Here is an 18,124-nt window from a genome sequence, read left to right on the forward strand (position 1 = left end):
TTGGTACCTTTGGAATTTCTATGGCTATAAGAAATAGAACAAAGAGTCCCCCAAGTAAGAATTGTCAAAATTTGCAAATTCTTATATTAATGATTTACTCATTTCAATTTGAATTTTGCAATTGTTGAGTCCAAGTTTCAACTTTCAAATTCATTTGCTAATAGTTTTTTTATTGCAAAAATTTGAAATTCAAATTTTGAGCCAGATATGTAGTGCTTCAAGGTATGAGTAGAATTGGAGTGTGTTTGAGCATATACACACTAAGGAGAGAAACCGTTTGGAGCAAATACAGTTGAATGACATGGTTTTTGTTCAGTACAACCTTAGGTTGAAGCGCAACCAATTGCTGAATAAAACCTCTAAATCAAGCAACATTGTCTTGGGCGACTTTGATCTAACATTAGAATGGGTTGTGGAGAGTCAAGCACCAACATTTGACAATGAAGACCTTTCTTGGTTGGACTTGGACCCACCTCCACTGGATGCAGAGGTAGATATATTAGAAGCACTAGTAGCAGCTTCGGGGCCAGGGGAATCAAGCCATAATCCCATTGCAGACTTGGATGCTACTCATTCTTCAAATGAGGATGAGGAGGATGATCAGGAATCAGATGATTTTTTCTGATGATGATTGATGATTTGATCATTGATTTGTTGTAGCTAGCTTATAGTATTGTAGGCTGTAGTATAATACTATGATCTATTATGTTATTTTGGACTATAAAGGCCTTTTAGAGCCTGCTTGATGTTTGTAACATTTTTGGTTCAACGATGTTTTGCACTAAGTGCTATTTTGGTCATATGCACTATTACTTGCTATATAAATGAGAACTTTTGCATATTTGTGTATAAATGGTTTGGATTCATATGGATGCACATGAATGTATCTGTTTTTTCTTTAAAATATGAATATTTTATGTGTTTTTGGTAAACCATTTTTTATTTCGGTTTCGACCTGTTCCCAGTCCACAAGGTTTTTCGGTTCGATGACCGGTTCGGTTTTGATAAAATTGCCAAGGACTAACACATATAGATGCATGATGGCTAACAATAGGATCTCTGAGATGCGAGTGTCTTTGAGTCACTGGAATAAAGCCTTCCTAGGGATAGAATCAAAAGCTTTCTGAAAGTCTACAAAACAACAATAGAATTTTGAAGAGCAACGATGAACTTCATCAGTGACGACCCCGCGTACTTGGTAGAAGCAGGGTCTAGTGAGAAGAATTGGGTAAGAGTTGTGCTATTATATAATATAGCTTGTTATGGTTACAAGCTTGAAGCAACTACATTTGTTTATGGTGAATACTAAATTTTTAATATTTTTGGTGAATTCTAAATTTTTAATATATGTTGTTGGCTTAACCCACAGGGATTTGAACCTTGAATCTCATGGTTTACATAATACTCCAACCTGCCTTCCCCTGAAATTTTTTGGCTTGCGCTCTAGCCATCCCGGGGATGCATTCCCCTTGCCTGTGTGGTTCCCCATTCCAAAAACCAATGCAACATAGGTATAAAGCAGTGAAACATGAATCTCCTATCACTCGCGATTAATCACGAGTCAAACTCTGCTCTTCCCTCAAAAGATTTGATTCAACTCTGGGCGAGTCAAACTCATGTTGATTGAGTTTGACTCTTGGTCAACACGAGTTTGACTTGTGATTCAACGATTAATTGTGATTTAGGCCACGAGGTGATTTTCAGCTCTCAACTCGGCGAGCACGAGTTTTAAATTTTAGGGTTCCTGCATTTTTCGTTGCGTGGTTTAGTTGGGTTACATTGATCCGTAACTGTCTTCTCATTGCTCAAGTCTGCAACTCACACGGCGAGAGGTAATATAGGCATGGTTTCAACTTCAGTTTACTCCACATAATAGAGTCATAGTGTAATAGAGAATTAGTGTGCAGTGTGCTCCAGTGTAGCTTTAGCGTGTGCTTTATCAGAGATTCCAGTAGCAAACCATTATCTTATCATTTAAGCAGCAATCAAGAGATTTTAGTCACTGCTTTTTTACTGATTAGTATGCAGTATTTTATAAACTTTTAAAAGCAGATGCTTCTTGTTTTTTTGTAGTCACTGGTTAGGAGTTAGGACTTAGTACTTTGGATCATATTTGGACTCATAACATATATGAGATACTTATTCATTCATGATATTTTGGATATCTATTCATATTATGCATTGTTTGGACATGGCTTTATTAAATATTAATGAAAAATGTTTTTTTTGCTGGTTACATATGTATATCTTTATGTATTGAATTCACCGATTTTTTCCTTATTTTTTCCCGATTTTTCCTCTATCCGATTAAAACTCTTCGATCTTTTGCCTCGCCGATTTATTTCCGACTCCGAGTCTGGTAATATTGTTATAAAGTGATATTATTATAAAGTTATACTTAGTATTAAGACATGACATGTTAAGTTATTATTGTAAAAAGAGATTAGATGAGCAATTCCTAATGAGAATAACGGAACTTGCTTTATACAAACACACACACACACACAACAGTCTTAGGGTTGCTGCTTGCTGCTTGTTGGGCATGCTTTGAGATGAATGCGAACATTTTTGTTTAGTCTATGTTGAGTTGTAAATTTACTTTGGTGGACATTGCTAGGGGGGTGTTAGACTATGAAGATACAATTCATTAGATGGCATCATCTGTATACAGGAACAACCTTTTTTTCTTTCTAAATTTCAATTAGGGGCTCTTCCTCTAGCATCTTTTTCAAGAGATATTAAATATATTAACAGAGTCCATAGGGCGTGAATGGCTATGATGTCGACATTTTGACTTAAATGTGAATAGATTTATAATAGATGTTCCTTTTTTTGACGAGGGGGAATCAGTAACTAGAACACACTATCATCCGGACTGCTAGAGATCACATCACACTGCTGCCACTATAATCCCTTGGTCGGATGGAACAGTCTGCAAACCTGCCAATAGGATTAGCTAGGATTTGAACCAAGGTGGGCAGCATTAACACTGTGAGCCCTAACCACTCGGGTTGCCCCTGACAGGTGATTTATAATGAATGTTCGTAGGAGTAAAGCTTTGTGGAGATATTTTCATTGAGAGATGGCATACTACTGTCTGTCCATTGGGAGTCTACTGCCTAATATTCTGCACAGCCACTTTCAAAGCGATAATATAATAATTCGACATTCAATTTAGCTGGAACCCACCTGCTGTATTATCTGCTGCTTAACAATTTTTCGAGCATTTCATGCATTAATCTCATGCAATATTTTGCAATGGGCTGTTTGTTTAGTGCATGATAATAGAGGCAGTACATATTCACAAATTGCCATTGAGTATTAATGACAATCAACTGACACTAATGAGCTAATAGATATTTAATTCTGAAAGTATAGGTTGCCTGAATGCAGGACAAGAACCCTAATGATCTGTATTTACAAAGCACTTCTGTCTATATGTATTACAAGAGGAGGTCTCTTTCTGTTTGGAAAGTGATTTGGCACAATTAAAGATTTTTTTCAGGTATGATCTTTGTTACCTCACTTCTATGTAGATTAGAGTTTTTCCCGTAGGAGCTGACTCATGCTTTCCTCTTTTGGTTATGATGTCTTGTTCCTGTGGGTTGACTTTTGTTCCCTTGTTGTTTAATTATGTGGATGCCATTGCGTTCCATATCTTGATTGATTAGGCGTTTTGGTTGGACCTGTTAGAGAGAATGTGGCCTTCTGCAGTTTGACCTTTCAGTGTTATACATGTTAAACATCAACAGTTAATTGTGTTGTTTATTCCATTGCAAAGCAGTGGATTTTCTGGAGATATTATCTTCTGATTTTCTGCTCTATTTGCTTTCTTTTTTTGATTATTCTTGTAGCCATAAGGAGCTTATGTGATTCAATTATATTAGTTCGTGATAAATGCCTTTTAATTATGTATTTCCAGTTTTTAGCTTTTATATTTGTATCCAACGTTTTAGGAGTTGGGACAGAGCCTTGCAGAAACTTGTAAAAAGGTTAACTGAAATGTTCTTGGCTTTTTACAGCCAAGTGCACTTACTGGTATGCCAGCCTCAACATCTGGGACTGGTGTACAAAGCATAGCTCAAGTACAGCAGTCATCAAGGCCTCGAGCTCCTCCTGCATCAGTTGTCACAAGTAGTTTTCTCCCTGTGAGGGCTTCACCTGTGATAGCTTCAAGCGCCCATTTGCAGTCTCAGCCATCTACTGTTCCTGCTTCAGTAGGTTTGTCTGTCCCAGCAGCACCTCATTTGCAATGGTTGAGCAGTGGAGTGGGATCGGCACCAGCTCCATCAGCACCTGCACCTCCAGTTTCAGCATCAACCTCATCACAATTCACGTACTCTGGTGTTGCATATCCTCCTGCATCAGGAACAGCTACATCCAGTGCTCCATACTTTCCTCTACCATTCCATCTCCAACAACAGCAACAACCAGAACAGCAATACCCTCAGCAGCAGCAGTATTTGATGCCACAATATCAGCCTCCAATTCAGAAGCAGTACCCTTTAGTATCACAACCTCAACAACCTGTTGCTATTCAAGCACCTCAGTACCAGTACTCCTCTTTATATCCAGCTTCAGCATCCGTGGGTGGAATCTACTCACTTCCTCAGCAACAACAGGTACATCAAATATCTCCAGACATGCATTATGGGATATACTTGTAATTTCGTTTGCATTCATTTTATGTTTTTTGTTTTAAAGTGGGGGAAGGGGATTTCTATTTAGAAATGGTTTTAGCTGCATTTATGGTTATCGAGTTATTATATGGGTAAATACTGGATTGACTTTGTTTTGCTCAAGTTCCTCAGCATTATTGTTTTTGTTTGGTCAAGTTCCTCAGCATTATTGTTTAGTTTTTTTTTTTCAAATCAATGTTAAAAGCACAAAATGAAAGTAAATGGACAGAAAAAAGGAGTATTACATGCATTGACCTTTGTTTGTGGCATGTAGTAACTTCTTCATCAACAGTTAGTAGATATATTATTCTTTAGAGATTTGAGCTTAGATGAAAAATTGGCGAAAAATTGGCAACATTCTGAAAAATTGTGATGTCTAACCCAAAACAAATATTCGACTGGAAAAGATTGTGATCTTTAGTAAAATTACGACATTGCAATGTTTACTAAAACTTACATTTTTTGTGAAAAAAATGGGCAAATATTGGCAAGGCTTGAAAAAAAGGGCCAATATAAGCCTAGAAATTGATTTTTTTGGGGGGTCATTGGCACAGAGAAATTCAGATATTCAGCAAATTCATATTTATTATTATTAAACATATAGAAGATGATTACAATTTGTGGGAGGCCCCTGGCTTTATACTGCCTGGGGTGTCTCTTGGTGAATGGGCATGATCTTTGATCATGCCCTTTGCCTAATAACTGCTTAATTTACTAATTTTTATATAAAATTGCGTTCCTCCCAAAAAATGCTTTGTCCTCAAAGCATATGTAATGACGGATGTTGTTGACAAAATGCTTCAGTCTCCCAAGAAGCTTCTTCTTCTGGTAAGTCCTTCCACTTGATCAAGTATTCCTTGATTACATGAGATCGAAGCTTCTTTTCTCTGGTGGATATGATACCTTCTGGTTCTAAAATGACCCTTCCTTCATCATCTAAGGATGGAAGCGTTGTTTGTGCTGATTGATGGTCGCCCAGTGCCCTTTTAAGGCAGGATACATGGAAGACGTTGTGAACATGACTTTTATCCGGAAGGCTTAAACTATATGCAACTTGGCTGATCTTTTTGTTGATATGGTATGGTCCATAGAACTTCGGTGCCAATTTATTTTTTCCTTTTTGTTTCAAGGACAACTGTTTGTATGGCTGGAGGTTGACAAGTACCCATTCTCCAACTTCATATTCCCTCTCGGTTTTGTTTCAGTCAGCTTGTTGCTTGATACAGTTTCTTGCATTATTTAAATTTTCTTTTAAGTTTTGGACGATTTTTTGGGTTTCTTCTAGTTGGTTTTTAACAGCTGGTAGATTTGTCTGGATGGTAGCTATATCCTTCCATTTTGGAGGTTCCTACCCATACAAAGCCTGGAATGGAGTCATTTTTGCTGACATATGTTAAGTAGAATTATACCACAATTCAGCGAGATGCAACCACTGAACCCACTTATTTTGTTTTTCTGTAGCATAATAATGTAGGTAGGCTTCCAAACATTTATTGACAACCTCCGTTTGTCCATCTGTTTGAGGGTGGTAAGCGGAACTCATATTTAGGTATGTATTATATGGTTGAACAATTCCTTCCAAAAATTACCCTTAAAATTGGCATCTCTATCACTCACAATGACTTTCGGAAAACCGTGTAATTTATAAATATCTTTGCAAAATATCTCAACGATTTGTTTAGTTGAGTCTGATTTCTTCATTGTAATAAAGTGAGCATATTTGGTGAGTCTGTCAACTACTATGAAAATCTTATCCTTGCCTTCAGATACAGGTAATCCCTCAATAAAGTCCATTGATATTTCTTCCCATTTCTGATTCAGAATGTTTAAGGGGTGAAGTAATCCTAGTGTCGTAATATTTTCACTTTTATTTCTTTGACATTTCTCACATTCTGCTACATATTTTTGAATATCGCGACTCATCCCCTTCTAAAAGAATGATTGCCGTGCATTGTTTTAAAGAATCCTACATGTCCGACTGACAATGAATCATGTGACTCCTTGAGCATCTTGGATTTAAACTTGGAGTTTGAATTCAGATAGTTTCTTCCTTTTTTACCATAGAATATCATTCTTCCGTTCAAATTTTGAGTTGTCTGGAAGGTTATTGATTATTGCAGTTATTTTTGGATCCTTGGCATACTCACTTTGAATCTCATTAAGCCATTTAGGAACAACAATTGAGACTACAAGTAATGTTGGTTCTTCGTCCTTCCTAGACAGGGCATTTGCTACTACATTGCCTTTTCCCTTTTTATGTAGTATCTCCATGTCAAAGGTGGCAATTTTTTCAATCCATTTTCGCTGTTCTTCGGAAAGTGTTTTTTGTTGTAGGAGGTGCTGGAGACAGTTATGGTCTGTTTGAATGGAGAACTTACTTCCCAAGAGATATTGTCTCCACTTGGCCAATGCGTGCATAATAACGAGCATTTCCTTGTACGTGGACTTAAGATGTTCTTATTTATTGAGTTCCCTGCTTTCAAAAGCTATTGGATGCCCTTCTTGCATTAACACTGCACCTATACCGAACCCGTAAGCATCAAACTCGATGATAAATGGTTTAAAGAAATTTGGAGTTGCTAATACCGAGGCATTAGACATAACTTCCTTCACTTGTTCAAAACACTTTCTTGCTTCCTCATTCCATTGAAATGATTTCTTCTTTAAAAGGTTTGTTAGAGGTGTAGTTATATGTGCATAGTTTTTAATAAATCTTCGGTAATATCCAGTCAATCCTAAGAACCCTCTTAGCTTGGATATATTAACTGGTTTGGTCCATTCCTTTATAGATTTGATTTTATTAGCGTCCACTTTTACTCCTTCATGGGATGTTATGTGTCCGAGATATTCTACTTCTTCCTTCCTAAAGGTGCATTTGGATTTCTTGGCATAGAGTCTGAGATATTCTACTTCTTCCTTCCCAAAGGTGCATTTGGATTTCTTGGCGTAGAACTGATGCTCTTTCAGTAGTGTAAGAACTTTATCCAGATGTTGTAGGTGCTCCTTCCAAGTTTTATTGTAAATTAAAATATCATCAAAGAATACTAATACAAACTTCCTAAGATATGGAAAAAATAACTCGTTCATAGTGGCTTGGAATGTTGTTGGTGCATTGGTTAATCCAAAGGACATCACTTTAAATTCGTAGTGACCTTTGTGTGTTCGGAACGTAGTTTTTGGTATGTCTTCCATTCTGATTTGGTAATAGCCTGACCTTAAGTCCAATTTTGGGAAGTATTTTGCGCCATGTAGTTCATCCAATATTTTGTCGATAAAGGGAATTGGGAATTTGTTTTTAATTGTTATTTTGTTTAATCCTCTATAATCAATGGATAGCTTGAATGATCCGTTCTTCTTCCTTACCAATACCACTGGAGTAGCATACTAACTCTTACTTTTCGAGATGATCCCACATTTTAAAAGGTCTTGGATTAATCTCTCAATTTCAGTCTTTTGGTGATGGGGATATCGATACAGCTTGATGTTGACGGGGTCTGATCCTGCTTTGACTTCTATTGTAAGCTCTATTTCCCTGTTAGGAGGCATTTTCATGGGCAAGTCTTGGAATACTTTTTCATGCTTCTGAATTAGCTTTTGTACTTCTGGTGACTCTTCGCTGATCGCTTTTGCAGATAACATTTCTAATTGGTGACTTTGTCATACATAAGCTAGTGCTCCTTTACGAATCATTTTCATCATCTGGGATGATGACACGATTTGATTTTCTGGTGCTTGGAATCCATATAACTTATACCTTTGCCCTTCCCAGTTAAAGCTTATGAACTGCTCTTGATGGTTGGCAGAGTAAGTGCCTAGGGTTCATAGCCATTGGATACCTAAGACCACATCTACTCCTAATGGTACAGTGTAGGACGGGGATTCTAAATTAAAGTCTTGAATCTGCAATTTGACGTTATGGCATTTCCCTACCTTTTCAATTTTCTTACCATCGGCTACTATCACCTTCATGCTGGGCATGAGGAATGTGAAAATGTTGAGTCTCTTTGCCATGGTTGAATCTAAAAAATTGTGGGTGCTACCAGAGTCGATGAGAACCACTACATTGTTCTTCTTTATATATCCTTTTAATTTTAAAGTTAGGGGTTGTGATATACCTGTCATAGCTGATAGTGACACTTGTGGAATAATTCCGTCATCTAATTCGGGAGAGAATTCTGGGGCATCTTCTATTCCTTCTATGTTTGATCCATCACTGTTTGAATCATCAGTTGCTTCACAATTATATAGGTTCTTTGACTCTTTTCCTTTAGCACACCTATGTTTAGGGTCCCACTTTTCGCCACAACGTTTGAACTTGCCTTCTTTCATCCTTTGTATTTCCACGTTAGATTTTTTGCCTTCACAAAGATGTGGTGGAACATATCTTGTATTATCCGTATTCAGAGAATGGGGAATTCTTTGTCTCGATTATACTTTTTCCAGTTTTGACCACAATATTTTTTCAAATTTCCTTTCAGCAGCTTTTGCTTTTTGTCTTGCTACTTCTATCAACATAATGTCATGAAGCTCAAGTTCTACTCATAGATGAGTTTTAAGTCCAGAGATGTATGATTGAATTAGACGAGATTCTGATAACCCAGGTACTCGTGTTGCTAAGGTTTCCCATTCTCGAGTGTATTCATCCACATCTCCTTTTTGTCGTAATCTGATGAGTGTTGAAAAGAACTCTTCTTCCTTGAAACTTTGGAATCTTTTAAAGAACACATCCTTAAATTTTCTCTAACTGATAGTGAGTGTTGTCTTCTTCCACCACATATACCAATTATATGCTTTGCCTTCCATTTTCATGGAAGCATGCCTAATTTTTTCGTCATCATTGTCAATATCGTAATCTCGAAATATTCTTCTACTTTATTCAGCCACACAACGTTGCTTTTTTCATTACCGTCGAACTTGGGTAGCTCGATTTTTTCTCTTCGTTGATACATCGCTAACGATGGAGCGAAAAGAGGGGTATTGATCGGTGAATGAATTCTAGAGCTGCTTATTTGAAAATGTGGTGTTACTATTTTCTTGATGGTGCGTGGATGATTTTTTTGGAGACTCAGTTTTTTCATGAGAATCTACTGAATTTGTTGAATCTGACGAATTGCGCTGTTGATTACCTCCATCATCCTGGAATAGTTGTTCAGGTGTAATCTTCATCCTCTCATACATAATGCTCAACATTGTCATTGTCTGATTATGATTCGTTTCAGACTTGATATGGTTCTACCCGAGCTGTTGTTCTATTCGATTTGTCGTATCCTGAAGCTTCTTGATGTCATCGGAATGTTCGGTAACCTTACTCTCGAGATCGACTAATTTTTGGTTAAAATCATTGGAATGGCTCGTAATCCTATTCTTAAGATCAATCAATTTTTGGCTGAAATCGATCATTGTCATTGACGACATTGAACAGGTTTGTGGGGGTGTATATTTGTCTGCCAGCTTAAATTTATTTATTTATTTTTATTTTTTTAAATATTAATAAATTATATAGTTATAAACTATATAATAATAAATTATTTAAAGTTTATATATATCCACTTAATAATAAAATGACGTACGATATTGAATGATAGGACATACAGTTTGAATTACGGGACAGACGGTTCAACGACCACGAATGGAGGTGACTGTTCACAAAACGTGATGTCTACTGGATAGAAGGCGATGGAGTGGGCGAGGTCGATCCTTGGTGGTTCGTGCAGATCAGGGCCACGTCTTTAGCAGTCAGGGATGTGGTTTGTCTAGCTGAGGAGAGCCGCAGCTGGTGGAGCTGAGACGTGGGTGGAAGATGCGGACGAAGGGTTTACAGCGGTGGGTGAACGAGGCGACACAGGACGTAGGCAGCAGAACAAAGTTGTGCAGTAGGGAACGTTCCAAAGATCGAATGTGCTCCGATGCCAGATGGCACATACAAATTCAGATATTCAGCAAATTCATATTTATTATTATTAAACATATAGAATATGATTACAATTTGTGGGAGGCCTCTGGCTTGATATTGCCTTGGGTGCCTCTCAGTGAATGGGCATGATCTTTGATCATGCCCTTTGCCTAATAACTACTTAATTAACTAATTTTTTTATAACAGTCATTTTTCTGAATTTATCTTTTTGTTGGTAGCCATAACTGGCAATATTAGTTGTAAATAAATTACATCGTTGACTTCAAAGTTGATCTAATTAGTGGTGCTTGTATATCTTAGTAGCAATATCCATATGAAATAGTGGTAGAAACAAATAAATTTCAAAATCAGTATTACAAGCTAGTCACCATATGGGGATGCAAGCTTATGAATGTTAAGAAACCATCCTGAAATTTAGATATGTGAATATTTCATTATTTGTTTACAACTTTATCAAATCATACATTTACAATCTGTAGGACTTTAAAGAAGATCATCCTTGTAATATTGGGATCTGATAGGGCTCTGTCATTCTTTTGTATTTGGTGGGCAAGGAAATTAGAATGATGTAGTAAAGTTCATAATAATTGTCTATGAGAAAACATTGAGATTGTTTCTTATAGAAGAGTATTGACTGAGAAAATATAGAACCAAAGTTTAATCATCCCATTATATACGACACTAATAGACTTTTAAAAATATTAAAATCCAAGCAACAATATTCTTTCAGGACAACATTTATCAAATATTGCTTTCAAGCCTATTATATCATCCATAAAGGTATTTTTCAAGTACATTTCCATTTTTCCTTGTTTACATGAACAAAACTGTATTAACATTACATTATTCCAACCTGACACAATGTTACAAACTGGATGGTTCATAAATCAATATTTGGCAGAAGTGCAAAATGAAGGCACGCAAAAATATATATGAAGTACATATTTAATATTGAAATGATTGATGATTGATACAATTACAATGGAGTGCATAGAGGTATGATCAAAAGCACATGAAAGTGAAAATTTGATCTAATGTTCATATTTTCATTTGATTGCATGTAATTGATATTTTTTTTGATTATGTCAGTGCCTCTACTATGCATGTTTGTCATTTATATTGAAAAGACAAACTCATTTTATGTGCTTCTATCACTGGTTTATGACTTTCAGTGGTTTGTGGCTTAATTAGGCTCAGCAGTTATTCCAGAAGGATGCTCAAACCATCACACCTGAAGCTCTGGAGAATGTAAAGGCTGCGCTTGCAAGTAGTGAAAGTGAGCATAAGGCAGAGACTAAAAAGAAAGCAGTTCCACGAAAAGTTGCAGGACAAGCATGGGAAGACCCAACACTTGCAGATTGGCCAGAAAGTATAAACTTCTGCTTTATCTTTTTTGCTTTTTCTGGTGATTACGATGTTATGTGGATGACTGTTATATATTCCCATTGCACCTTTATAATTGTAGCAGTTAATGGTTTTAGTCCCACTGTTAATGTTGTCATCGTTCAAACTTGTTGACTTTCATTGGGTTCTATGTATACCACTTGAGTTGAGTTATTGAAGCATGCTAATATCGGGAGAGCGATTGAAAATTGAGTGAAAAATGTCTTCTTACTGGGCCAAGTTATCAGAACCCTTAGATGCATCTATGCATAAGGCGTATAGGCTAGGGAGTCTCTCATCTCATTAATAATGCAAAAAGATGAAATAGGTTTATTTGAAATGGAGAAACTAAAGAGATTCATCTGTAGATATGAGTTTTCAGGTCCTCATTCCTGAGATTAGTCTGCCCATGTCACAACCCTATTAGTTAAACTTATCTTTGTATAATTTTTATCACCGTAAAGTTCAATGAGATGAATATTTTATATTTTACTGTGTCTTCATACATTACTATGGCTTTTTCCTTAATTGTTCATTAGAGTTCTTTTGATTATGGACAAGTTTGCCACAGCAACTTTTGTCCAGACTTAGGAAAGTTACAATCTTTGCATCTTAGTAAAACAATCGAGTGTTGTGGATGATGTTTGATGATCAGAAAAGGATGTAACCTGGAAAGTTGGGGCTAATTAAAAACATCAATGAGTATATATTTGTCATGTATATGTGTGTGTGTGTGTATTTATGTATATGATACATCCATGCTAATATGGAGTCATATTATAAGCATAATGTAGTATCTGATGTCTTACAAGATTGTTATCTTACAGGCTTCCAAGGGTCATGGTCATTGCCTTATAGGCCTCATGAATGTCTTTTCCATATGCCATGTTCTTTGTAAACCCATAGGGCTTAAACCATGCACACCACAGGTATCATGCCTTGTGGGACTTGTGGGTGTGTCTTGATGGATAGAAGGTGTTGTACTATGCATAGACATATAGATTTATCCTTAGTCACCTGATTCATGTTTGAGTTCCAATTCGGTGGCTGGAATTTAAGAAAGGTTCCTCAGTGCAATAACATATTGATAAAATTTGCCATAAAGTTTGAGAAAATACACATCCAAGAAATGTTTATGCACTATAAATAATGTGTATTAGGTTACTCTTAGCACTTTAAACTGTCTGGTAACAAGGTAACTAGGAATCAGATCACTGTGACTGTGATATGGTACCTCTAAACTTTGGGCTAGTGCGTGCTAGCCACAGGAGGGACTTTTTGGATGATCCGACTCCCAAGGGTAAAATATGAATGCTAACCTGCCAAACAAACTCAAATATGCAAAATAGCTTGCTCTAATCTAAATTTTTGCGTAATAAATGTTAACAGTAAGCTAATAGTACAGAGTTACACCTAATTGACCTCTCAAAACTCATTTTCTGTGTAAATCTGTGATCTGTACCTTCAAATCTGGAAAGTTAACGTACAGGCCTGCAAGCGATACTGTTGTAGAATGTTAAATGAATGCTATTTATTCTTTTTAAGGACCAGAGCTCGAATCTCAAGGGGGGTTACAAAGTCAACAACGAGTAATTTGCAGAAGCAGATGATAAGTCTGAGTTGTGGGACTTGAGAAGGCTAAAACCAGCAAACTAATATGTCAGACCTGCAATTACTACTGTTTCAGATTGTTAAATAAATGATATTTATTCTTTTTAATGGACCAAAGCTCCAATCCCAAGGGGGTTACTTAGTCGAGAAAGAGAAAAATCGTAGAAGCAGATGTTAAATCTGAGTTGTGGGACTTGGAAAGACTAAATCCAGCAAGCTATACGTCCACAATGATAATTTGACCACCAACAATATTTCACCTTTATTCTGAAGATTCAAACACAATTTTTAGTAAGTTACATACCCAAAGAAATTGAGGGGATAGGATTTTTCCCAGCTGCTTTACCACCACCTAGAAACTTGATACAAGTAAGAAACTTCTTTTCAGGCTCCCTCTTAACCAGGGACCTACCACAGCTCCTCATGTGGAGATCCTGGAACAACCAGCTGCTTGAAGAGCTCCTTCTTTCGATGTCATGAATTTCTTCTTTGTCAGGAGTCTTCATTTTTGGGAACTTCTTCATAGGGCACAGATCATCCATCACTTTTATCCATGAGTTAGTCATGTCCTCAACGCACCAGAAAGTGATCCATTGGATTTTCCATCTGGGTTTGCTTCATGTCATTTTGCTTTCATGCCATATTTTCGGAAGGACATTACATCCTTCTATATGGTCCACTTGGAAGTCGTCCACAGATTTCCCTTAGGCAGACCTATGTAAGCCCAACCAGATGTTAGTTCAAAAATAAATGAACACTTTAAATCAAAATTACCTTTGAGATGATCTTTCACCATGACATCTTCTTGTAAGTATGAACATCCTGCATACAGATTTACATCTCTCCCACTGATATTCATTGTCAAGGGTCTCTATCTTTTTCCGACTTCTATCAGAGTCTTCACATCCTTCTGGGAGATATTCTATTCAAATCTTCTTGGACTTCGGATGTTGAATGCCTTCTGCCTTCGTTGCATATTATCATAATCTCTTCCTATCTTCTCACACTTCATTCCCAAGAGCTTCCAATCAGAGTTCCTTAGTTGTATTCAACTTCCTCATGATTCATATGAGAGCATATTATGTTGATTTCATCTAGTGCGACTTATGCTTTGCTGCAATCTTTTGGAGAAGGAGATCCTTTCTTCTCTTGATCATATGTCCCAAGATGGAAATAGTGATGCATATTATCTGCAACCATATGACATGACTTTTCATAATAATCTATGTAAGAATGCATACCTCATCTTCCTTTCGGTCATCTAGACTTCTTGTAGCAACTTCATTTGAAGGAACTTCATCCTTTAGCCCTGCTTTCTTGTTATGTCATCATACCATCATACTGTCATCCCTTGAATCCCACGAGTTGGAATTCTTGATGAAAACCTTTCTTTCCTTTCTAAATCGGTAAATCCTTTGATAAAGATTCCATTAGAGAAGCTCGAGGATGTTTCATCTCCTCACCCTGCAAATGTTTTCTTTATTGACTATGATGGTCCTAGTCAATGATGACCTCTGCTTATTTCTATGAATATTAATGAGGCTTCCTATTCTTTGTAATCAATAGAATTCGTACCAGACATACTTTCTGCTTCCCATGTCTTGAGCTCTTACTTCTAATGTTTCTATTACGATGCTTCTTTCTAATTTGATGCATCCTATCTCATTTACACTATTCCTACCTATAAATTACAAGTGAAGGGTACCTTCTAATGAAGAAGATCATCTTTATCATCTTTTTTCTTCTTCCTTCTTATGCTTCTTTGTCTTTGGTTCTTTCACTTCATTAGTAGAATAGTCTTCTTCCCTGTCCCTCTTACGTTTAGGACAATATTTTCTGTAGTGCCCAAGATTATGACAACCATAGCATCTTTCTTTAGCCATGTTCTTCCTTTTCTTCTTTGGAGTACCAAACTTTCCAAATTTTCCTTTTTGTCTTGACACTAATTGTTCCCTTCTATCTGATCTTTCGTTACTTTCATTCTTCATCCTGTCTTCCTCTGCCTTGCAGAGAGACCATAATCTGATGAATGGGATGGCTTCCTCTTCCCTGGTTGAAATGAGGCTACATTGTTCATCAGTTAATGCATTTAGAATAACGAAGATTATTTCATTATCAGATACCATCTCTCCTAGATCCTACAATTGATCCTTTATTTGAGATGCCTTTGAGAGACATGACGATATCCCTTCATCCTTTGGCACCTTTAATTTATCTTTTCTATCGTGCTTCTAGAGAAAAGTTCTCTCAGCTTATCATATATTTCTTTAGATTTCTCCATCTTGGCTACATAGGAAATGAGTGGATCTTTAATAGACTCCTTAAGTATCTTTTGAGCCTTGAGATCCCTTTCCATGTATTCAGATAATGCTTGTTTTTCAGATGGCTTGGAGGACATGATCAATGACTTCATTTACTTTAAGGACAATGTCTATCCTTCTTTTCCATACAAGGAAGTTTGATATCCCAACCAACTTTTGGTTCTCCTTGAAACATTAGGTCATTTTTACTAGATTGTATTATAATAAAAAGTACTTGTGAAGATCGAATCTTCAACTTGATGATGAACTTGCTGCTTCTTAGTTTAAATCTTTCGATGAGGGAGGACTGCTTTCTATTAGATATTGCTTCAATAGAGAGAGGATTGTCTTTCGATCTAGTCTTCCTTAGATTTGAAGAGCTTCCACTTCCTTGGTGATGTAAGATTGGAGTGCTTCTAGGGTTTTGGACTTTTGGTCTTTCTTCTTGCTTCCTTATGAAGATAATTCCAAGACTCTTGCTTTCAGTCTAGGGTTTCGGTTTGATGAAGATCTAGATCTCTTACTTGCTTTGATCCTTCTTTGAAGTTCGTTCTCGTGCGTCAACTTGCTTTGACTGCTCGTTCTTGTCTTCAACACCTAAGCTTTGATACCATGTTGAGAAATCTAGGGCATTCAAAGTGAACAATTTCTCTGCTTGATAATTGCTTGTGATATTTTGTTACTTCTTACCTTATGATATTTTCTTTGTTAGCTTATTAATGTGTTCTCTTCATCAAGACAATTACCAATATGCACAATAAAAGACAAGTGACACAGTATGTAGGCTTCTTAGTTAGGGCCAAAACCTCTCACCTCTTGAGAGGAAAACCCAATCAAAATTCTTCTTCTAGATCTTCAATTGATAACTACCAAGACCATGACACAGACCCTTGACTCTAATATCCTCCCAAGAACCTTGTCACTAACCTTGATGTTCTGCCTCTTCCTTTCTTTGCCTTTCTTCTTGATCTTGAACGACTGTCCTCGGCTCCTTCTAGAGAAACTCAGTCTCTATCCTTCTCACTGCTCCTTCACAACTTCTCTAAAGAATCTCGGTCTCTAGGTCTTCTAGAGAAACTCAGTCTCTACTTCGATCACCCAAAAGAGTCTTCCTTTGCTGCCCTAGAAGATACCTTCCTCACTATTCCAGAAGAAACCCTACTTCGCAAATCCCAGAAGAATCCTTCTTCGTATGCCCAGAAGAATCCTGTCTTAGCACTACCCCAGAAGAATGCCTCCTTCGCTAATCCAGAAGAACCCTTCTTCACTGCCCCAAAGAATGAATTTCACTGCCCTAGAAGAATGACTTTAGCTGCCCCAAAAGAAACCTTTTCACTGCCCTAGAAGAATGACTTTAGCTGCCCCAAAAGAAACCTTTTCACTGCCCTTACTTCACACTTCTCTTCTGCACCCTTTCTTCGTGCTTCTCTTAGACCAAATTTAGACCAAATTTCTTGCTTAGAATGGAGGCTGAGTTAGGCTATTTATACACCACTTCACATGATCTTTAGGCCGACTTGACAACTGGAGTTAGGCCAACTTCATCTAAAGAGTGAGTTCATCATTTGTAGGCCGACTTGAAGAGGTTAGGTGACAAGTTCTTGGGGGATACTTTACATAGACAAGATGACCTTTTACAAAGTGTAACATGACTTCATTTACATGACAATGGCTCTAATATTTTATGACTAGATGCCAAATAAATTCTAAAGACTCTCAATGGGAGTCTTGACTCAAAAACAAAATCCCTTGCTCATGAAACCCATGAAGCAAGTCCATAAAATAATTTTATTTTTCTTATTTTCATCTCATTACATAAAATCATTCACATGTCATTATGAAGACCGAACCTAGTTACACTTTTCAACAAAAACAAAATGGAGTCAATCACTGACAAAAAAGGAATGGAGTCCAATTCGGAAATAAAGGAATGAAGATTTCCAGAAACTTCATTAACTTATGCTCCCGTGTTATTTAGAATTAAGGGGACTCTTGCAAGAAAAAATATTACTATTTCTCTCTCCCATCGAAGAAGAAAATTAGATAAACCCTAACCTTGCTAACCAATTAGTGACTCGGGATTGCTGGAATAAAAAAAAGAATGACATAACCTATTTACAACTAAACATTGGGGATTATACATTTATATCGCATTTCTCAGTTCGATCCCTATGGATCCATCAAGGTGATGTTATTCTGGGTTCATCTTGGATGGAATCACTAGGGTCTTTTATCTT

The 18,124-nt window shown here is 36.9% G+C and overlaps 1 protein-coding gene across 1 annotated transcript in view; it reads left to right on the top strand.

Moving 5' to 3' along the window:
- Window positions 1–18,124, top strand: part of LOC149234221 (RNA-binding (RRM/RBD/RNP motifs) family protein) — a 191,975-nt gene that overhangs the window by 43,126 nt on the left and 130,725 nt on the right. The window contains exons 2-3 of the mRNA XM_089371792.1: window positions 4,023–4,622; window positions 11,785–11,962. Of these exons, the coding sequence (XP_089227918.1) occupies window positions 4,023–4,622; window positions 11,785–11,962 (778 nt within the window). The remainder of the gene's footprint in view (window positions 1–4,022; window positions 4,623–11,784; window positions 11,963–18,124) is intronic.

Source organism: Pinus tabuliformis, chromosome 8 (assembly GCF_031772625.1).
Source record: "Pinus tabuliformis cultivar Carrire ecotype Pingquan chromosome 8, CPIR1, whole genome shotgun sequence".
In the NCBI taxonomy this organism is placed as follows: Eukaryota; Viridiplantae; Streptophyta; class Pinopsida; order Pinales; family Pinaceae; genus Pinus; species Pinus tabuliformis.